The 23548-nt window shown below is 40.1% G+C and overlaps 1 protein-coding gene across 5 annotated transcripts in view; it reads left to right on the top strand.

Annotated features, from left to right (window-relative positions):
• Positions 1-5533: 5533 nt before the first annotated feature.
• The window catches only part of Kiaa2012 (KIAA2012 ortholog), a 147314-nt gene continuing 129299 nt past the window's right edge, over positions 5534-23548 (top strand). For 2 of the 5 annotated variants that reach the window (XM_021263622.2, XM_021263623.2), the window contains exons 1-2: positions 5534-6072; positions 7200-7484. In XM_021263622.2, the coding sequence (XP_021119281.2) occupies positions 5989-6072; positions 7200-7484 (369 nt within the window). In that variant the 5' untranslated portion in view covers positions 5534-5988. Of the gene's footprint in view, positions 6073-7199; positions 7485-23548 lie in introns of those variants that run through there. The other 3 variants (XM_021263620.2, XM_013074449.3, XM_087206269.1) reach the window with 2 other exon arrangements.

The raw sequence follows: 23548 nt of genomic DNA, 5'->3' as shown, positions 1-23548 counted from the left end.
TGCACCACCACTCCCAGCCTAATACTAATTTCTATTTATTGAGCACATATTATGTGACAGGCACTACGTGCAGTGCCTTACTTAAATCATCTCGGCAACTAAATAAGCATCATTGTAACAACAGTCAATGATTATTTCAATAGTCAGTGACTAAACCAACATGGATAACACATTCTAGCATCTCACTTTAACATTTAATGACTCTAAATGAAATCCACAGAGTCTCAGAGAATTGCATCTGCTCTGAGATTCTATCCTTAGAATTAAGCTCACCCCCGCTCGTGTCACCCCCCTAGTTTGATTTCTATGAAAATTTGTTACTTCTGCCCCCAGTGACTGAGCTGCTAGCCAGAGAGTGATTGATTTTCCCCATGTTACAGAAGGACCAAGAATGTGTGATTTTTGTTTCTTCTACAAACTTACTATCTCCCCACCATAAATTTAAAAGCTTGAAATTGCTGTGAGTGTTCCTACTAATAAAAATGAAGCCTGGAGCAAAGGTAGAGCCAAATATTTTAGACTCCTAAAGCAAATACTTCAGAAAGATCTAAAATAAATAGATTCCCAGTGCCCCTTTCTTGAACTAGCCAGGCCATCTGGCCATAATTCATACCTAAGAAGAGAAAAGAACCAGGGAGCCAAGGGTGATGCTTTCTCCCTTGTTGTGACTCCAGTATTCTTTATTTTCTTTTGCATTTTCTTCCTTCTTTTTAGTGGCCTTGACCCTAGTCTCTGCCCAAGCCAAGTACTTATCCTTAGCAAGTCTGTGCTTCTTCTGACAAGTTTAGAGAGTTGTGTCTTCCCCCACTGACTTTGTTGATGGTCTTTCAGCCTTTGTTTACTGAGCCTTGGGTTGGAGCCATTCACCTACAGGTCTAAACTGTGTATTATGGATAGCCAAAGTACTAGCTACCAAAAGAGGCTTTGACCTAATTCTCCTCTTACATGTGTCTTTCTTATTGGCTCAAAGATTACACAGCAAACAAATACTACAAATATTACAAAAAAAACAAATATGCATTCAGCTGTTATTATATGCAAAGGATGCTAAGGGAGGGTACAAAAGATGACAAGCTACTGTTCCTACCTTCCTAGGACTTACAGTCTTGGTAGAGATAAAAGTAGCAAGTAGAAAGACCCTTCAGTTCATGGCCATGCTGCTTGTCACATACACAGTCCATATTTTCAAAAATCTTTCCTTCATATAACTTACCTTGACTGCTTATGGGAGATCACTGTGGCTGGCTCTATCAACCGTCATTCCACCTTCCTTCTAGTGCAGATGTTAGGAAGCTGGAAATATTATTTCTTAGACAACTTTGAAACTATATTTACAAAGTAAAGCAGAGAAGTGAGGTTGGAAAGATATGAGTGTTCAGAGGGAGTCACGGCAGCCTGACCAGGGGCCTGGGGTCCAGTCTCCAGCTTGTGGATAAAGAGGGCACCATGGTGGCCACTACCATAGGTGCTTCCTAACAGCTGCATGGCAGCCACGATGGAGCTTCTAAAGATGATTGACACTATTCTGTTGCAGAAATGAGATGGACAGCAGGTAGAATTCGTATCAAATTTGGACAAGGTCCCATTTCACCAAATGACTTAAAAAGCACTTAATCTCTCTATGAGCAGACTTTATTCCTCAGAAAGCAAAGCCAACCCAAATGGTTCCCCCTGAAGTTGAATAAAATTACTAGAAAACATACATACTTTGTCACAGTGGGGGAGGGAAATCCTAGACCACTTCTCCAGAGTGACTCCATCTACTCCAACCACTTTGGAACAAGGGATAAATTCCTGAATGCACTGGGACATGGCCATTGAATAGCATCTCTTTTCTTTGTTTCATGTGGTTTCTATTTATTTACAGACTGCTATGGTTATTCATGATACTTTACAAACCATAAAAACCAGGTCTCCACCCTATAGAATTTACAGTGTAATTTAAACAGACATGCTGCATGGGCTGACAGGTCAGGCATGCCAGGAGATGGTGTTGGTGTTGTATAACATGGGTGTGGAAGGTTTCTTCTTGAGTTATAAATACTTTCCAGCTACAAGGGCCTTTCATCTGGGATCCCCAAGCACTTTAGAATCACAATAACCTCAACTGCTTTCTAAATGCACTTTCCATAAACTGTGAGGGGACTGAGTAAATGCTTTTAAATGTCTATTAATTGATCTGTGGATCTGTTCATTGTCCATATTAAACAGCAGGATGTAAACACAATGATTTGGGTTAGGCCTTGTTTGGGCTGTGATCTGACTGCCCATAGATTACAACCCCAGAGAGATCTGGTAACCTTGACACTCATTGGAAGGGTCATATGGACACCTGGGTATATTCCCAGGCAAGATACTCACTCAATCTTGACTCATAAAGACCACTTTCTGGGGCCTTGATTCACCTTTAATGGTCACCTTAGTGTTTCAAAATCAGCTGAGCTCAGAGAAAGAATTTCTCAAAGAATCTCCATTGGAGAAACTTGGGTAGTCAACCCTCTGCTAACAGTAATGGTTCCCATTCAACTCCCTGCTACCCCATTCTTTCTCTTGAACAGTGGCATTTCCAAAACAGTAAGATTTCTATTTCATCAACTGCTATGGAGTTTCCCCTCCCATGTGTCTCTCAATAACAATTTAGCAAGCAATTATTTCTGAACTTTTTGAAAAGTTCATTCAAACCCAAGGGAAGAGGAACTTTTTAGGGTTTGGATCTTAAATGTTCCCCCAAAAGCTCATGTGTTGAAGCCTTGGCCCCCAGTGCAGTTGTGTTTAGGGGATAGGTCCTTTGGGAAGTGGTTGGATTATGAAGGCTCTCATCTCATGAAAGGATTTATCCATTGATGGATTCATAGCTCGGTGGGCTTGGGAGGAAGATCTTCATTATAACGGTGAGCTCTCTGTTCAACTTAGCTGCCACTAGTTGAACAGCTTTCCTCTGTCACACCCTAAACAATGGGGCTAAGTGACTACGGACTGAAACCTCTGAAACCATAAGGCAAGGTAAATCTTTCCTCCTTTTAAGTTATATTTCTTAGGTAGTCCTCAGCAACAGGAAATGAACACCCCCCCTTCTACTCATCCTTTATGAGGTCCTTGAGTTAATTTTCTAAAAACCCAGATGGAATCCTATCACCTTTCTACTTTGAGAAAATTACCTGAAGAATAAAACCTAGGCTACCTGGGGCCCCTTACAGCTCTGCCAGCGGATCTGCCTCATCAGTCCACATGACTGCAGCCTTGGCCACATCAGAAAGATCCCTTCTTCCCCAGAGACCTCGAAATTTCTGTTCATTCCATCTTCTATCATCTCTTCACCCCATTCTCTCATCTTCCCAGCAAACTATTGCCATTTCATGCCCACTTCTAACATCCTTCACCTCTATAGACTTCCAAGATCCCCACCACCATGCACCTTTCCTCTACCATCTGTGCACATTCATCTCTTTTCCTTGGGCACCTAGATCTCTCCACCTCCATGATCACAGCTGTCTCTTTAATTTTTAGGGATCAGGTCCCCTTGAGTACAGAGATACCTCATAGAGTAATCACAAGATATTTTTGTTTTCAGGACTGGAAGTTGAACCCAGTGCTTGGCATTGAGCTACATCCCCATCCCTTTCCAATTTTTATTTTGAGACAGTCTTGCTGAGCCACCAAGTTGCCCGGGCTGGGCTCCAACTTGTGATCCTCCTGCTTCAGCCTTCCAGAGTGCTGGGATTAAGGCATGTACCACAATTCCCAGCTTCAGAAAATTTCTGTGAAGGTCTCATTTTGTACTTTGAAGGGCTGGCTGATGAAGGGGAAGGGAAAGGAATGACCTGATAAACCATTTAGAACCTTGTTTGTAGAATTTTGTCACCTTCAGGAGGAGATCACTGTACAGTAATGTTAACCAATTTTTTTGTGATAAAATGTGCGTAACAAATTTACCACATTAATCATTAAGTTTAAGTTTATAGTTCATTGGCATTAAATACATTCACCTGTGTGTTGTGGATTTATCTCCAGAACTTTTTCATCTTTTACTGAAACTCTGCACCCGTTGAACACTGACTTTGCCTTCCTCATTCCCCCACATCCCGGCCACAACCATTCTACCTCCTGTCTCTGTGAACTTGACTATACTAGGGCCCTCTCATAAGCGGAATCGTATAATACAAGTCTGGTTTTGATCAGCATATTTCACACAGCACAATCTCTTTAAGTTTCATCCATGTTGAAACATGTGTCCCAATTTCTTTCCTTTTTAAGTCTGAATGATGTCCCATTATAGATATGTGCCACATTTTGCTTGACCATCCATCCATCAGTGAACACTCGGTTTGCTGCCACATTGTGACTTTTATGAATAATACCACTCTGAACATGGAGTATACACATATCTGAGACCTTGCTTTCAGTGTTTTTTGGCATACACTCAGAAATGGTGGTATTAGATCATGTTAATTAATTTGGGGGGGACTGCTATTCATTTTCTGCACAGACTACCACATTTAACATTCCCACCAACGTGTACAGGGGTTCTAATTTTTCCACATCCTCACCAACACTTGTTAGGTGTTTATTTTTAATAGCCACCCTAGTGGTATAAGCGTTACGACTTTATGATTTTGACTACATTAAGTTCTGAGCCTCTGTGTTCACTGCCTTGATGCCCCATGGCAAACCCCAACTCACTTGACAGCATGTCCTCTAAATCATCTTCAAGGAAGTTCCACTGCCTGGGGGGAGGAGGGGCTGGTTGAGGGAGATCTGAAAGGTGAGCAGGCCTGTACCCTGTTGTGTTTCTGCGTTCAACCCAGCAGGGCGCACTCCCATGAGCTCATAGATAACAGGGCAGCTTGCTTTTCCAAGCCAAAGCAGGGACCTAGATCACTGGCAAAGGAGTCTTTTTGTTTCCTGCCACTCCGCTCAGGCTCCTCACAATGTTAGTCCAATGCGGCTCAAGCAGCCCAGGCCAGGGCAGTATTTCTCAAAGGAAGTGCTACTGGATTCTGGTGGGATAATTCATTAGCTAGGACAGTCTCCGGTGCTGCAAAGCATTGTGCATCCCAGAGGCCAGCAGGGGTTTTGACAACCAAAATGCCCCACCCACATTTCCAGAGTTCCCCCTGTTGGTAACAGGAGCTACACAGTTGAGAACCAGGTACTCAGAGAAAACTGAGAGTCCCAGGGTCTCCCACTCACTCCACAAAGCAGTCACTGCCATATTGAGGCCTTCTGTGGCATTCAAAGGATCCTGGGGCGCAGCCAAGAAAAACATCACAAGTGGCTGTAGGTAACCTAGATGACTCCCTGAGTTGGTTAATGGTTAGTTGACAATGACAGACTCATATGTCAGGAGAAAGAGGAAGCTACTCACTAAAAGCAAGATGAGTGTATGAAAGAAAAAAATATAGCCACCCTGCAACCTGGACTTATGATCTCAGCCTGCAGTGTCCAGCAGCCACCTACACACACACGCACGCACACACACACACACAAACACCCCTCTGCCCAGCTGGTGAATAGCACTGTTGCTCTGGGAAGTCTGTGCTGTGCTCGCTGGGGTTAGGGACTTCATGTCACTGTGCTGCCATAGCAACCGGGAAACAACCTGGACTCACAATGAGGAGGATGGTGCTGTGCCCCAGAGCTGTAGAGGCATTTGCGCGCGTGGCGCAGTAACAGAGCAACCAGGACAGAGGGTCAACAAGGACTTAGGCAGAGGCTGAGGAAGGCTGCCCAGAGCATAGACAGTCAGGGGCTCGAGGAGCTGGGCATGCCGTTTGTTTTCCTCTCCACAGAGATGCACACTGTCTAAACTGTGTGGCTGGTTGTTACTAGCAGCTGCTGTAAGAGAGGGAAAATGCATTTAATAAAAGGCCCAGTGTTTGTGGTCTTCTTGGGCTTCTGTGGAGCTTTGGAAATCTTGAGGTGTGCCTAGTTTTCAGCCTTCAAAACTAAGATGAACTGCCCTTGAGAAGGGGTGGTCAGAGAGGAAACATGTTCACCCTCTCTCTCCTGAGCCGGGGGCACGGAAAGTTGGTCCAGAACAAACAGAAGTTGGAAGTCTATTTTGAACCAGAGGTGAGTCTTACAACTCAAAAAAGGCACATTTTCAGAGTGGGAAGGAATGCTCTATCTTTCCACATGGGGGTGAACCAGGTGTGCCTGGTGTGCGGTGTTAAGGAGATGGGGGGGGTCTTCTCTCCTTCAAGATAATAATGTAGTTCTCTTAACACCCCAGTATTGCCATGGCATCCCTCTTCTTTCTGTTGGACCCACACTACAGCCTCCTTTGCTTCGGACTGAAGGAGAATCCAGATGGTCTGGAATTTAGATGGTTTGTTTCGCAACCAGAATCTCCACCTGGGTTCTAGGCAAGCTAATGGTTGTTTGGCTTTTAGAAGTCCTGCTCTGTGGTGAAATGCTGTGTGTGTTCTTGCCATTTCAATGACTTCCTTGAACTTTCTGGAATTCAACTCAGGGGATTTATATTTAATATAGGCCAAAAAAAATTTCACTTTGGATTTTAAAGAGGTGGGAAAATTCCCTTATTGTACTGGAATTTTATTTCTTGAATCCTGCCAGGAATAAGAAATCCACTGAGGGTACTTTCACATTTTTGGGTCATACAGAGATTTCCATTGTTCTGAAATTTGACCTCTCCTGTGTTAAAAGACATATAAAATTTCAAAGGGCCTCTATGGCCAGTGGCGTTTACTTACAAGATATCTAACTACTTTATAGGCTCCTAAATAGCCAAATTAGGTCATGTTGCACAGCATCTGGAATGTTTAGAATTCTCCCTGTGTACAGCTGAAGTGCTAGTGGGTTGGAATGGTTTTCTCCTATTTAAACTGCCAACTAGTCCAGATCTGATTTCAAAGTTATCTGCTGCCCTTGACAATTCTGACTACTTACTTGCATACCCAGAAATTTTAACTGGCCTGTAACCTACACTCTACCCTACATAACCCTCCAGACCTGAATGACTCTCCTGAAAGTTGTATAGAATAAAAGAAAACCATGCCCTGGCTTCTCACTAATCTTGAGATGTGAAGAAAAAAGCCAGTTGCTAAGATAAATAATTGCATTTCCTAATTCCACATGAACAATCAATAACAAAAAAGGGTTCCAAACACTGCCTGAGAAGTATTTTCTGTAGAAAGCTCTTCCACAGCGGCTCTACAGGTAGTTTCCTTCTGTTGCAGGATTATCTGAACTGGAAGTCCCCAGAAGACTATGTCCTGGTCAGCAAACCTCAGGAAGAAGACAGTACCAACCAGCACTCCTGGAGCCTCTTTCTTCCCAAGACGTTCAGCACCAGGAAGGGTGCCCTGATCCTGTACTCAGAAGGGCTGGCCATCCCAGCATGGACTCCCGGAGAGAGGAGAAAAGGCCCTTACCGGCCCCTGGGTCACAAGAAGAAGCTGGATCTTGAGCTACACACCTTGCAAGACCTCAAGGAAGCCATCCTGGCCTATGGAAGAAAACAGGTAGGCAGAGCAGTATCTCAGTTTTGGGAAAGGTCCTGGCTTGTGTGTCCATGAATCCAGTTGCAGCTTTGGATATAATTTCTTGGACCCTAAGGAAGGTATGAACCCCTCAGGCTTCCATTTGTTCATCTCTGCCATGAGCTTGTATTCAGCCCCGTCTGTCACATAAGATTGCCATGAGGCTTATATATGTGAAAGGGCTCTAAAAGCATGGAAGGTCTGTTATCAACATTTTGTGTTTTCCTTGCAATTATAGTAACACAAAGTCCTTTTCAACATCCAGATAGACATTTCATTGGAATCCTTGAAATCCTGTCTCAATGCCACAAGCATCATCATCCCATCTATGATGTTTTTGGCTTTGTGGAAACGAGAAGGAGAACATTTTAAATATTTACTTTAATCCCTGCAGCATCTGCAGGACAAGTTAATGATTTTTTCCACTCTGTATTTAATAATAAGGGGGAAATCCTTGTGCATTTTTTGATTCACACTTTCTAATTCTTTTTTTTTTTTTTTTTGGTACTGGGGATCGAACTCGGGCCCTTGTGCTTGCAAGGCAGGCAGCGGAACCACTGAGCTAAATCCCCAGCTACACTTTCTAATTCTTATAAGATGCACCCATGGCCCCTGTTACATATAATTGCATCCATCAGCCCTTTGACTGATGAAAATGTGTCACTTTCTCAAATTCTAGATTAGAGATGGTGGATTATTCTCTAGTTTAAAAGTCTCTGCTGACTAATAAAACAATTATATTCTGATACCAGGCCCTTCACACAGTGACTTTCTCTTCAATGTCTAATCATATCTCCCACTTGTTCTTACCACCATTTCAGCCATAGACCCTTAAAACACATCCACCGCGTGACTAGCTTTCCCACCCCATGCCTATTAATGACTCTATACTCTTACATACATTTCTACAGCTGGCTAACTCCTACCTATCCTTCAAAATACAGCCCAAATAACATCTCCTCACTAAAGCCTCTCCCAATTCCCTGGCAGAGATATACTTTGCCTCCCTCATTTGCAAACATTCCCATAGCATTGTACATTGAGATTTATCTCTGGCTATTTGATATCTCTGATGGAATAATGTCTCCTCCAGGGCATGGACTATGTCTAAATAATTTCCAGAAATGTTTGTGAATGAATGAATTGGTTATGTTTAATACTTTCAGTGTTTCTTAGATTGTCTCCCCTTATTAGTATTGGGCAGTTTATCCCTATCCCCACCCTAGGCAGAGCTTCCAAAAGGAAAGATGCCTCTGCCCCTTTTCCCTTCTTTCAAAATAGAGAGGCTTGAATACCTTGATCAAATAAATGCCCAATTGTATGTCTTGAAACAATAAATTCTCGGATGATAGAGGAAACCAATTGTTGTCAAATGCTTACTGTAATTTGTATGTCTATCATTTAATCCTCACAGTGACCCCATGAGACATGATCTTCTTGACTCCTTTTATAGATGAGGAATCTGAAGATCAAAGGGGTTATGTGACTTGCTCGAGGTCAGAGAGCCAGTAAATGACAGAGCCAGGATTCAAACCTGGGACTGCCTACCTTTTGGAGTCAGCACGGCTTGCACTGTGCCCTATTATCTGTGGACCTGCAAGGGCTCCAGAGATCCCTGTGCCTTGCCTTGGCTTGTTCCCCCTCAGATCCCCTCTACACCTCTCAGCTCTGCTCAGTGTCATAAGGGGGTTGGCCACAGCCATGTATAATTCCCAAACATTTCTGTCGATAGGCTCCCGGCTAAATTTGCCAATGGAAGACAATGGGAGGAGATTGGAGAAGGAGAAAGAGAAAACCAGGGTATTTTCCCCTCCCATTCTGCCTTGGGCAACAAGAAACATCTGCATTCCCTCTGTGATCCAGCTCTCAACAGGCCCAGATGGTCCCTCTGAGTAGCCCCATTCATTGACTCATCCCCTTGTCCCTCTAGCTGAGGGTGGGGCCAGCTCCCTGTTGTTATGGATCCCAGCTTTGCCTCAGTATCTGTTTGGCTTCTGAGCTTGTCAATCACTTGTGTAACTCATCACCTAAATTAAATTCCTTCTACGTTTACATATTCAGAGCAGTTTCTGTTTTCCTGGTTAAATACTGATTGTTATATAGAGTAACTTACTACGAGAGTAAGAAAACTTTCTAAGCTTCTAGGTGCATATTGATATGGCTACATTCTTTGGGCAAAGGAATCTTATTATAATAAGTAGGTAAGTCCATTTGGGGACAGCTTCATTTTTGGTTAGATATGGGCTCAATGGGGAAAAAAAAGTTCCTGTCTTCTGGTATCTATTATTAGACTTATAGCTCACACTTGTACAATACAGAATAGTCTAACTCCAAATGGGTAGAAGGGGAATGGTGTGAAGAAATGCAGAAAGGTTCAGAATAGAAACAGGGCATTTAAGTCTAGAAAACAGTAGATTAAAAGAGGGGAACTTAAAAGGACTCAGAATGAAAGAAAACAAACACTTCAGCAGAGTAGAGCTTTGGAGAGTAGAGAGTACCATCTGATTAGTAGGACTACAGATCTCAAGAAACTCAAAATCATGACAACCGGGGTTTTAGGGTTGTGAGGAAATTGTCTTTTGCACTAGGAGCACAAATTTACATAACATTTCTGGAAAGTATTTTAGAAGAAAACCTAAAAATGATTGTTACCTTTTGATTCAGCATTCTATTTTTAGAATTTGCCCTAGGAAATAAGCAGATATACACCCAAATAGTGCATAAAATGTTAACTACAGTATAATTTATTACTATGAAAAACATAGGAAACTGTCAGGTAAAAGGGCCGAAATCCAAGACCAGACCAGGCCACAACAAGCCTTTATTAGGGGAATAGATCTGCCGGGCTGTCTCTGAACAAAGGAGAGACAAAAGCAATATGGCCGGGGCAGGGAGAGTCTTTTATAGAGACTGGGGTGGGGTTTGTAGGGGCTGAGGTGGGGTTGAGTGAGGTAGTGACTAGGGAATGGAGGAGCCGGTGATGTCACTAGCTGGTAGGAGGTGAGCAAGTATTAGGTCACTCTCTAGGCGGGAACAGGGGCATGCTGGGAAGAAGGGTTTGTTCTTTGGTGGGAGCAACCATCTTGGCATAATGTCTCACAGGGGATGGGGCAAGGCATGATAGGAAGAGGGCAGCTACTATACATAATAGCTGCTGAGGTAGTGGGAGACCTATCAGAAACAATGTATGTCCCACAATGGTATACTGGTTAAATAAATTATGGCAGAATCATGTAATAAATTTCGGGTCAAGTGAAAAGTCATGTATTAGTCATAAATAACATGAGCAGTATTCACAAGATCTTCTTTAACAGCAGGTTGCAAAATAGTATTTATATGCAGGTAATAAAAACACCAATGTTCATTAACAGTGTCTGAGTATTTACTATGTTCCTAACTCTGGTCTAAGTATTTTCCAAGTATAACTCATGCTTTCAGATAATCATGGCATAGGTACTAGCCCATTACACCATTTTAAAGATGAGGAAACTAAAGCACAGAGAGTTTGAGTACTTCTTTCAAGATTATATACCCAAGCAAATCAATGCACCAGAATTCCAGATCAGGCAGTGTAAAATACATGGCTTCACAAATATAATCCAAAATTTAAAAATCAATTGAACATTCTTAGAAAGATACACAACAAATTTTTGCTTGGGGTTAAACCATCAGTGGTGGGACTATAAATCTTAAATTCATTTATACATTTCTTTTAAGACACTATTTCTTTTCTTTTCTTTTTTTTTTTTTTTTTTTGGAACTAGGGATCGAATTCTGGTCCTTGAGCTTGCGCAGCAGGTAGGGAAACCACTGAGCTAAATCCCCGGCCCTAAGACACTATTTCTTAAAGCCATGGAATTTTTAAGATGAAATTAAAAATCTATGGCTTTTTAGGAGGTAGCCCCAGAGGTCCGGTGGGAGGGTAGGAAGGGAATGGAATAGCCAGTTGTGCTGAGGTCTGGGAATGTTGTACAGGGTACAGTGCTCACCTGGCAAACTGAACCCACCAATAACCACAGTCTTCCTCAGGATCAGTATTTCCTTGTCCAAATAGAAGAGGTCAAGTTAAAAACACTACTCAAAGTAAAAGCCAAAATGGGGAAAGAAACAAAGGTAGAGGAGGACTGTGCAGTATGTGCTGCTATTTCTAGAAGGTTCTGTTCTGGCTGACTGAGAATCAGGAAACCACATCACTCAGCCTCATTCAGATCTGAAAGAATTGAAGCTGTCACAGCCAGGTGCAATTCAGTTTTAAACCCTCTCCCAGCATCTCCAGCCCTGTAGGTCTCCAGCATATGTGTGGTAACATCTCTGCAGTTTAACTTTCTCAACTATTTAACTTTCTCAACAGCCCAGTTTCCATGTTAAGAGACTAGAAATTAAAATTTTTAGACTTTTAGATACATGCAGACAGGTTCCTTGGTTGTGGTTTTGTTTTGTTTTTGTTTTTTAATAGAATGAAATCTTTTTCAACACTTCCAAAGAAAAAAACCATTCTTCTTTAGGCCTTTCATGTATTCAGCATCTCCTTATTTAGAAGTCAAATAGCTATGAAACCTAGATAAATATAATTTGGAGTAGTTTCTAAATGATAGCCATAATGATGCTCTTGAAGCACAGAATTTTAAAGTACCTTTCTAAAGTCATCAAAAATAGTAAAGTCATTAAATAAAAATATTTTAAAATAGTAAGTCATATAAAATATAGTATAAAATATAATGTAAAATATTAAGTCATTTTCAAATTGTGAAGTATTACTTATAGTTTTAGAATTTTGTAAATCTGGTGATTTTTTAAATGTCTTAGTCTATTTTCTCTTGCTATAACTGAATGCGACAGGTTGGGTAATTTATAAAGAATAGAAGCCCTAAAAAAAAAAAAAAAAAGAAGAAGTCCTAGAGACTGGGAAGTACAAAAACACAGCACTGGGGACTTCTTGGCATCCAGTTAAGGTCTTCACGCTGTGTTGTAACATGGCAGAGGGCATCAAATAGCAAGACAGCACGGTTAGGTCTTCCTCCCTCTTCTTATAAAGTCTTACTCTCATTACCTCATCTAATCCTAATTACCTCCCCAAAATCACACCTCCAAATACTATCAACATATAAATTTGAAGATTAAATTTCTAACACCTGAACTTTTGGGGGATCCATCTAACTATGGCAATTCCAACAATGAGATATTGAATAAGTACTGTATTAAAATAATTTGTTCTAAAATTCAATTCTATTCCTTTGAAGGATAAATAGGACTTAAATAAGTATCACAGAATTCAACCTAGGTTGTACTGCTACCAGTTTCCTTATAAATGTTGTTACATTTAAAAATATTGTCAGCTTATTTCACAGCACAGATCCACGCTCCTTATGCTACCTAATTTCTCTTCACATCCTAAGACACTTTACTCAAGACACTTAACTCTTTAATTCCTGTTTTCAGCCAGTACCTAACCCATGAAGGCAAGTTCAGGTTACCATTTTATCAAGTATGAAAAAATTGTGAGAAATATGTACTTGAACCAAGCTTATTTTTCCACATTAAACATAACATAGGCTCTTGATACAAAATAGGAAAGTATAGAAAAGGAAGAAGAATAATAACCTATAACCATTTGAGCCAAAGATCAGGAGGATGAAGCTTCCCTTTGCAAGTCCTACTTCTTAAGAAGAAAGGAGTGCTATATAGCTGTCCACAAAGTGTCAGCGAGCAGTAAAAGGATGGAAGAATGACTCAACTGTATTGCTTTTTCCTGGTGCTTGGTATCTTGCAGGTCCTGAGCAGTTGTCTTTAGAGGTGTTAATAAACCTAGAAGTAGGAAAGATCAGAGAAAAATGTGTATAACCCTCACTATGAGCTCAAAGGTAACATCAATAACAGCTAACACTTACTGCATTCAGTTTTTGGTTTTTTTGGGTTTTTGTGTTTTGTTTTGTTTTTGTTTTTGGTACCAGAGATTGAACTCAGGACCTTCCACTTGCAAGCTAACATTTATTTATTTTCTTTTTTTTTTGCCCTCAGATTTTTTTCCCTTAAATTCTTCTGTTGGTGCATTTTAGGTATACAATACATTTACATTTATCAGTGGGATCTTGTACCTTTACGTGATGAATCTTGGTTCTTATTTTTTCCCCATTCCCCTGCCCTCCCTTCACCCCTTCCACCCTTCCTTATTTACAAAGACTTTATTTCCATTTCTTGCTTTTCTCATAATTTTTCCTTTCCCTTCTTTCCTTTCCCCTACCCTTCCCACTTCCCCTAACCCTTTGGACCTTTTCTTCCTATTTCACATTATCAATTATTCATTTTAATCCTTATTTACACTTTCAGTTTCTCCTACCAGAAAAACTATTCGGTATTTACTTATGTGTGTCCTATTTATTTCACTTAAGAGTATGTCCTCAATATGCATCTGTTTAACTATGAATGTCTCTAATTTCTCATTCTTTATGCCTGAGTAGTACTGCATTTTATAAAAAAACCACATCTTCTTTATCCAATTACCAATTGATGGGTACTTGAGCTGTTTCCAACCTTTAGCTGTTACAAACTGTGCCGCTATAAACATGGGTGCACATGTATCGCTGTGGTATGATTCTTTTAATTCTTTTGGGAAGATACCCAGCAGGGGAATAGCTGGGTCAAATGGGACCTCTAGTCCTAGTTCTTTGAGGTATCTCCATACTGATTTCCATGGTGGTTGTACCAATCTGCACTCCCACCAACAATGGAGAAGGGTTCCTTTCTCCCCACAGCCCTGCCAGCATTTGTTATTGGTTGATTTCTTGATAGCAGCCATTCTTTCTGGGGTGAGGTGGAATCTCAGTGTTTTTTTCATCTGCATTTCTGGAATGACCAGTGATGTTTAACATTTTTTCATATGTTTATTTGCTGCTTTTACTTCTTTGTTTGAGAAATGACTGTTCATTTCAGATGCCCTTTTTTGAATTGGGTCTTTAAATTTTGGGGGGTCTGATTTTTTTCAATTCTTTATATATTCTAGATAGTAGTACTTTGTCTGAGGTACAGCTGCTAAAAATTTTTTCCCACGTGGTAGGTTGTCTCTTAGCTCTGTTGGTGGTTTCTCTTGCAGTCCAGAAGGTTTTTAATAAGATGAGATCCCAGTTGTTGATTCTTTGTGCTAGTTCCTGTGCTACTGAGGTTTTGTTCATAAAGTCTTTTCCTATGCCAGTGTCTTCAAGAGTTCTACCTAACTTATCTTCCAGGAAGTTTAGTGTTTCTGTTTTAATATTTAGATCTTTAATCCACTTTAATCTTAGTTTAGTACATGGTGATAGGTATGGGTCTAGTTTTAATCTTTGGCAGGTTGAAATCCAGTTTTTTCAACACCATTTATTAAATAGGCTATCTTTCCTCCAATGAGGGTGGTTGTCTCCTTTGTCAAAGATGAGGTGGCTGAGTATGTCTGGAGTTGTTTCTGCATCTTCTAATCTATTCCACTGATCCTCGGATCTGTTTTTTTGCCAGTACCATGCTGTTTTTATCATAGTAGCTTTGTAGTATAATTTCAAGTTGGGTATTGTGATATCCCCAGCCATGTCTCTGTTGCTTAGAATTGCTTTTGCTATTCTAGATCTCTTCTGGTTCCAAATGAATTTTTGGATTGTTTTCTCTAGTTCTGTGAAGTATATTGTTGGAATTTCCATCTGCAATGCATTAAATCTATATCATAGTTTTGAAAGTATGGCCATTTTTACTATATTGGTTCTTCCTATCCAGGAGCAAGGGATGTCTTTCCATTTTTTTATATCCTCTTCGATCTCTTTTTTCAGAGTGCTGGAGCTTTCAGTATAGAGGTCTTTTGCTTCCTTTGTTAGATTGATTCCTAGATATTTCATTTTTTTGGATCCTATTGTGAAAGAAATTGTTTCCCTAATTTCTCTCTCAGTGAGTCTGTTATTTGTGTATAAGAAGGCTATTGTTTTTTGAGTGTTGACCTGGTATGCAGCTACTCTACTGAATCTGTCAATTAAGTCTGGAAGTCTTTTGGCAGAGTTTTTTGGGTCTTCTATGTAAAGTATCATATCATCAGAAAATAATACAGTTTAACTTTTTCCTTTCCTATCTTTATTCTTTTTATTTTGAAAGAAGTAAGAGGGCCGGATATTTAGCTCAGTGGTTCTGGCGCCTGACTCACAAGTGCAAGGTCCTGAGTTCGATCCCCGGTAACCACCCCCAAAAAAGAATAATAAAAAGAAATAAGAGAAAGCTTTTCTAATTGCTGTGGCTAATGTTTCCAGAACTATATTGAACAGGAGTGATGATAGTGGGCATCCTTGTCTTGTTCCTGATTTTAGCATGAAAGTTTTCAGTTTTTGACCATTTAGTATGATGTTGGCTGTTGGTTTTTCATAGATACCCTTAATCAGGTTGAGATAAAGACCTTCTATTTCAATTTTCTGTAGGATTTTTATCATGAATGGGTGTTGGATTTTGTCAAATGCCTTTTCTGCATCTCTTGAGATGATCATATGGTTTTTGTCCTTGACTCTGTTAATATAATGTATTACATTTATTGATTTATGTATGTTGAACCATCCTTGCATCCCTGGAATAAAGCTGACTTGGTCAGGGTGTGTGATCTTCTTGATGACCCTCTATATTGTTTGCCAGTATCTTGTTGTGGATTTTTTTTTTTGTACTGGGTATCAAACTCGGGTCCTTGTGCTTGTACAGCAGGTAGTGAAACCACTGAGCCAAATCCCCGACCCCCTAGTTGTGGATTTTTGCATCTATGTTCATTAGGGAGATTGGCCTGTAGTTCTCTCTTTGTGTTGGGTCTTTCCCTGGTTTTGGAATCAAAGTAACACTTGCTTCCAGGAATGAATTTGGAAGTATTGCTTTCCTTTCAATTTCCTTGATGAGTTTAAATACTAATGGTGATAGTTCTTCTTTAAATGTCTTGTAGAATTCAGCAGTGAAGCCATCAGGACCTGGGCTTTTCTTTGTTGATAAATTTTTAATTACATTTTCAATTTCACTCCTTGTAATTGGGGTGTTTAGAATTTCTATATCTTCTTCATTTAACTTTGGCAATTCATATGTATCTAGGAATCTGCCCATTTCTTCTGTGTTTTCCATTTTATTACAGTACAAGTTCTTGAAGTAAGTATTGATGATCCTCTGGATTTCTGCTGGGTCTGTTGTGACTTCACCTTTTTTGTTCTTAATTGCATGGATTTGAGCCTTTTCTTTCCTTTTTTTTAATAAGGTTGGCTAAAGGTTTATTGATTTTATTTATTCTTTTAAAAAACCAACATTTTGATTCATTGATTTTTTTTGTATTGTTCTCTTAGTCTCTATTGCATTGATTTCTGCTCTAGTCTCTATAATTTCCTTTCTTGTAGGAGGTTTGGGTTTGTTATGCTCTTCTTTTTATAGGAGTTTGAGGTTCTGCGTTAGGTTATTTATTTGAGTTCTCTCTGTTGTCCTAATATGGGGATTCACTGCTATGAATTTCCCGCATAGAACTGCTTTCATTGTGTCCCATAGATTCCTGTATGTTGTACTGGCATTATCATTTACTTGTAGAAACTGTCTAATTTCTTCTTTAATTTCCTCTGTGACCCATTGGTTGTTCAGGAGGGTGTTGTTCAATTTAAATTTCCATGTGGGGTTTTTGTGGTTTCTTATGTTATTCATCTCCAATTTTATTGCACTACAGTCTGATAATATACAAGGAGTAGCGTCAATTCTTTTACATTTACTTAGACATGTCCTATGAGCTAGTATGTGGTCTATTTTGGAGAATGACCCATGTGCAGCTGAAAAGAAGGAGTATTCTGATTTTGTGGGGTGGAACACTCTGTAAACATCTATTAAGTCCATTTGTTCAATAGCTTGGTCCAGTTCTAGAATTTCATTGTTAACTTTTTGTCTAGATGATCTGTCTATTTGTAATAGTGGGGTATTGAGGTCCCCCACTACAATTGTATTAGTGCTTATTTGATTTTTCATGTCCATTAATATTTGTTTTGTATAGTTGGGGGCATTTGTATTCGGTGCATATATATTTATGATTGTCATCTCTTCCTCTTGGACTGTTCCCATCACAAGGATGTAGTGACCATCTTTGTCTCTCTTAATTAGTTTTGGTTTGAAATCTGCTTTTTCTGCAAATAAGATTGCTGTCCCTGCTTTTTTCTGGGTTTCTGTGTCATGGAGAACTGTTTTCTATCCTTTTACCTTCAGTCTGTGAATTTCTTTTTGAGTTAGGTGTGTTTCTTGTATACAGAATATTGTTGGATTTTGCTTCTTAATCCATTCTGCCAGTCTATTTCTTTTGATTGGTGAATTGAGGCCATTAACATTGATAGTTATAATTGATAGATATTGACTCATCCTTGTCATGATGTTTTACTGTTGTTGGCTCTTTTTTTTTTTTATTTTTCCCCCTTTGCCTTTAGTTTCTTGCCTTGCCTGGTGGCTTCCCTCTGTTGGGCCTCATGGAGTTGTGACCTTCGTTGTCTTTTTCTAGGATATTGTTTAGAATTGTTTGGAGTGCTGATTTGATGTTCATGAAATTTCTCAGGTGTTCTTTGTTGTGGAAATATCTAATTTCCCCATCAATTTTGAAAGATAATTTTGCAGGGTACAACAGTCTAGGTTGGAAGTTATTTTCTTTTAGGGCTTGAAATAATTCACTCCAGGCTCTCCTTGACTTGAGGGTTTGTGTTGAGAAGTCTGCTGTGATTCTGGTGGGCTTTCCTTTGTAGGTGATTTGTTTCTTTTCTCTAGCTGCCTGTAGGATTTTGTTCTTCTGTTGGGTTTTGGGGACCTTGACTATTATATATCTAGGCATAGATTTTATTGTTTGCGGTACTGGGGATCAAACTCAGGACATTGCGCTTGTGAAGCAGGCACAGTGCCACTAAGCTAAATCCCTGGGCCATAGGCATAGATTTTTTTGATCGTGGCTAGTTCGAGTTCTATATGCCTCACTTATCTGTATGTCCAATTCCCTACCTCTGTCTGGCAAGTTTTCTACTATTACTTCTGTGAACATGTTTTTTTATGTCATTTGTACTTTCTCCTGCTTTTTCATGGACTCCTATCAGTCTTATGTTATTCTTCTTTGCATTATCTAGCAGCTGCTGGGTTGATTTCTCATGGTCCCTGAGTTTTTTTTTTTTTTTTTTTTTTTTTGGTACGGGAATCAAACTCTAGTCCTTGCACTTGAGCAGCAGGTGGCGAAACCACTGAGCTAAATCCCCGGTCCTTCCCTGACTATTTTTAAGAAATCTCTGTTTTCATGGTCACTAACCACAATCCTGTCTTCTATATCTGATATTCTATCTTCACATTCGCTCAATCTGCTGTGAATACTTCCAGTGGAGTTTTCAATCTCCTGGATATCTGTTTGAATCTGTTTCACGATTCCATTTCTTTCCTATGTTAGGCATTCATGGCTTCCATTTCTTTCTTATGCTGGGCATTCATGGCTTCCAGCATGGTCCTGAGGTCATCTATTTTTTTTATCTGTTTCTGTTCTAGAGTCTCTAATCATGTCTTTCACTCTGCTCACCATCTTTGTAGTTATCTGGGAAATTATTTTTGTTTTGAATTTTTCTAGAGCCTCATTCATCTGTTTTGTTACTTCCTGTGCTATCAGTTCAGGGTGTCCAGGGGGTTGATTATCATATTTTTCCACCTTGTTTCCCCAGAATTTGCCTTTGGTGAGCTGGAAGTCTGGGTCTGTGTCCTGCCAAGGTGTCTTCTCATTTTTAATTCTGTTGTTGGTGCTGTTTTTTGCTTTAATTCCTGGGCTGATACTTCAATATTTCTTATTGTAAGTATCTTTATTACTTGAGCTAACACTTTTTTTTTTTTTTTTTTTTTTTTTTTTTTGATACCAGGGATCAAACTCAGGACCTTATGCTCGTGAGGCAGGCAGTGGAACCACTGAGCTAACACTTATTGAATACTTACTCTATGCAGTGTGTTCTACCTCTACAATAATTTCACTCAGTCTGCACAAGCCTATGAGCTGGGTGCTAGCATTACCTCCATGATACAGGAGGAAATCTGGGGCTTGAAATTAAATAACTTGCCCAAAATTACACACTTAAGCCATGGAGTTTGAATAGCTGATTCCAAAACCCTGTTCCTGATACCTAAAGGGTCTCATTTTGAAGACTCCACATGTCCCAGAGGGATAAAGCATCTCTTCAGCTTTAACAGTACTTGGAAAAAGTAGATCTGGGGCCAGGGCTGTAGTTCAGTGGTAGGACACTTACCCAGCATGCACAAGGCCCTGGGTTTGATTCCCCACAGCACAAAAAAGTTGAGGGTGACCTGAGTCTTCAATGCATTCCTCTAACTGACCCTTTTCAGTTCTAAGTAAACAATTCAGATTTTCATTAAAATCAATCTGGCTACAGGTAATATTTTCATAATACTTATACATATGATCCAGGAGACTCTTGTTTTTTTAGGCTTCATGGTCTTCTTCTATCGGTTCCCTTGTGTAAATAACAGATAAAGAATATTTGTAATCAGGAATAACACTTATCTAGAATTTACTGTTATACTAGCTACCATTCTAATCATTTTACTTTATTAACTCATTTAAATCTCCACACCAACTTTAGGAGGTAAGTGCTTTTTTATTGTGATAGGATATATATAACATGAAATTTACCATTTTAACCATTCTAAGTGCCCAGTTCAGTGACATTCAGCACATTCACAGTTTTGTATAACTATCACCATCATCCATTTCCAGAATTTTTTTCATTTTACAAAACTGAAATTCTATATGCATAAACACTGACACTCTGCTTCCCCCACCCCAGTGCCTGATAAACACCTTTCCACTTTACATCTCTGATTTGACTGTTCTAAATACCTCATCTGAGTGGAATCATGCAGCATTTACCTTTCTGTGTTTGCCTTCAAGGTTGATCCATACTGTGTCAGAATTTCCTCCCTTTTTAAAGCAGAATAATATTTGATTGTATGTGTATACCACATCTTGTTTATCCATTCACCCATGGATGAATATGTAGTTTGCTTTCACATTTTGTCTGTTTTGAATGCTGCCCTATAAACACAAGTATGCAAATGTCTGCTCATGGTTTATTTGTTTGTTTGTTTGTTTTTAAGATAGGATCTTACTATGTAGTTCAGGCTGGTGTTAAACTCACTGTGTAGTCCAGGGCTGGCATTGAACTCACAAAGCTCCTCCTGCCTCAGCCTCCCAAGTTTTGAGATAACATCTATGCACCATCACACTTGGTATCTCTTGATATTTCTGCTTTCATTCTTCAGTGTATCAACCCAGAAATGAAATTGGCAGAGAATATGGCAATTCTATTTTTATTTTTTAAATTTTATTTTATTTATTTATTTATTTATTTTACCAGGGATTGAACTCAGGACCTTGCGTTTGCAAGGCAGGTGACAGCACCACTGAGCTAAATCCCCAACCCCTGGCAATTCTATTTTTAATATCTTCAGGAATCACCACACTGTTTTCCATCGCTGTTATGCATTCCAGTTTCTTCGTATTCTTACCAATAGTGGGTTTGTTTTTGTTTGTTTTTATTTTGTTTTGTTTGCAGTACTGGGAATCAAATATCCACATCCCCCATCTTTTTTTTATTTTTATTTTGAGACAGTTTGGATGGGTTCAAACTTGCAATTCTCCTGCCTCATCCTCCCAGAATGCTGGAATTTCAGGCATGTGCCATTATGTTCAGCTTCTTCTTTTTTTAATTTTATAAAAACTATCCTAGAGGGTATTAAATAATATCTCATTGGAGGTTTGATTTGCATTTCTCGAATGATAAATGACATTGAGCATCTTTTCATGTACTCATTGGCCATTTGTGTATTTTGGGAGGGCTATACATTCAAACCCTTTGCTAGTTTTTTAACTGGGCTGTTTGGTTTTTCACTGAATAATGCCCGCCTCCTTCGGTACCAGGGATCGAACCCAGGACCTTGCACTTGCGCGGCAGGCACGGCACGACTGAGCTAAATCCCTAGCCCCACAGGTTTTTCTTGTTCAAGTGTAGTTCTTAAATATCCCGGATGTTAATCCCTTATCTGATAAAAATTTGCAAGTATTGGCCGGGGATTTAGCTCAGTGGTTCCTCCGCCTGCCTGGCAAGCGGAAGGATCCGAGTTCGATCCCCAGTACCTAAAAAAATTAAATAAAAAATTGCAAGTATTATCTCCCATTATACAGGTCACCTTTGTATTCTGTTAACGCTGTCTTTCGGTGCACAGTTTGTTATTTTGGTGAAGTCCAACTTACGATTTCTCTTTTCTTTTCTATTGGTGTCATATCTAAGAAATAGTTGCCAACTCGTATGTTTAGGTCTTTACTCCATTCTGCGTTGATTTTTGTATTTGACAATAAGAGCCCAACTTCATTATTTTTCATGTAAGGTATGTACTTTTATTGCTCCTATTTGACAGAAAGGAACTGAGCTACAGACAGCTCACAGCTCACAGCTGGTAAGTTATTGAGACAGGATTCAAACCCAAGCAGACCATGCTCATAGGAACTGGGGCTTAATTTTTACTGTTTGCAATCTTAGTTGCTGCACCTTTATTATTTGTGACATATGGCTGGTCAGAGCTTTGGTGCTAAAAAGTTTAGTCAGGAATCAAGACTTGACACATTGTATTAATTAGAAGATACAGAACACTTTATGATTCTCTTCTTTATCCCCCGTCATCCAGAAACACATGGTAACCAAAGATGTGTGGAGAGAGTGTCATCTGCCTAGTCTCAGAAATGAAACCTGCAGAGAAAAGGGCTGGCTGAGGGGCGGTGTGTGCACAGGCTGACGCTGCAGAAGCTCTGCCTTGCCACTTCGCCACCGCCACTCCTACAGCACCAGCAGAGGCGGAGGCCAGCTCCAGGCACACCAGCACACGACGTGGGCTGAGCCCTCTGTCCTCAGGCCAGGCCTTTGCCAGAGCCCTCTGTCCACAGCAGCCCCACTGAAGGATAGGAGACACTAGCTCTGCCCTCCTGAGAGCAGGCCCTCTGCAGGAACAGCTCCTGGGCACTGAGGACGGCAGCAAAGTGTAAACATTACCAGATCTTTCCATTCACGTGAGCTGACAACTAGTGAGTTGGACCTAACAAGTTGGCACCCAGAACAATGCCTGACAAATAGTCACTGGGAGAGCACATTCGTTGCCAGGGTGTGGCAATGGGAGGCCATGACCACTGCCCGAGAGGAGAGCGCAGTGTCACAAAGGTGGCAGATTCATGTCCCAGGGACCCCAGATACGGGTGAGAAAGTCAGATTGTAATTCATTAGAAATCTAAGAAAGGGGAGCGTGTGACTGCCGCTTTTTAAAAATTAATCTTTTTTTCTTTCTTTCTTTTTTTTTTTTTTTGAGATTGTTGGATTGGACCCAAGGCCTTGGCATTGAGCTCCCTCCCCAGCCCTGTTTAATTTTTTATTGTTGAGACAGGGTCTCACTAACTCCCAAGTTCCCCAGGCTAGGCTGGAAATTGTGATCCTCCTGCCTCAGCCTCCCAAAGTTCTAGGATTACAGGCATGCAACATCACGCCTGGCTAATCATTTTAGGGACATATTATGAGAACAGTGCGATAATTTGATATATGTATTATACAATGTGTGATGATCAGCATACTTACGAAAGTTCGAGATTCGAACACTCACGAGTCAGGGATTTACTGTAGTTAGAATGTTAACTTTCTTAAATAGTTCTTAAACTTTCTGAAGCATGTAATAATTGTATGTATTTATAAATTACAATATGATATTTCAACACATGTGTACAATGCCTGCTGATCAAATTATGTAGCTAACATTTCTGCCTCCTTACCAGTACTTTGTATTTGGAGTCTTGGAGTTCCTCTCTTCTAGTTCTTCCTAAAATATATAATAGGCTGTTGTGAACCATAGTGACCCCATGTGCTGTAGAGCTCGCAAACTTACTCTGTGTGTGTTTTCATACCTGTTACCTATCCTCCCTCTACTCCGACCTTTCAGCTTCTAGGAATCACTCTTCTACATTCAGATCAACTCTGGACTTT

Source organism: Heterocephalus glaber, unplaced genomic scaffold (assembly GCF_053883595.1).
Source record: "Heterocephalus glaber isolate CG9 unplaced genomic scaffold, H.glaber_assembly_v1.0 deba00000621, whole genome shotgun sequence".
In the NCBI taxonomy this organism is placed as follows: Eukaryota; Metazoa; Chordata; class Mammalia; order Rodentia; family Bathyergidae; genus Heterocephalus; species Heterocephalus glaber.
This window is presented reverse-complemented; position numbering and strand designations above follow the sequence as displayed.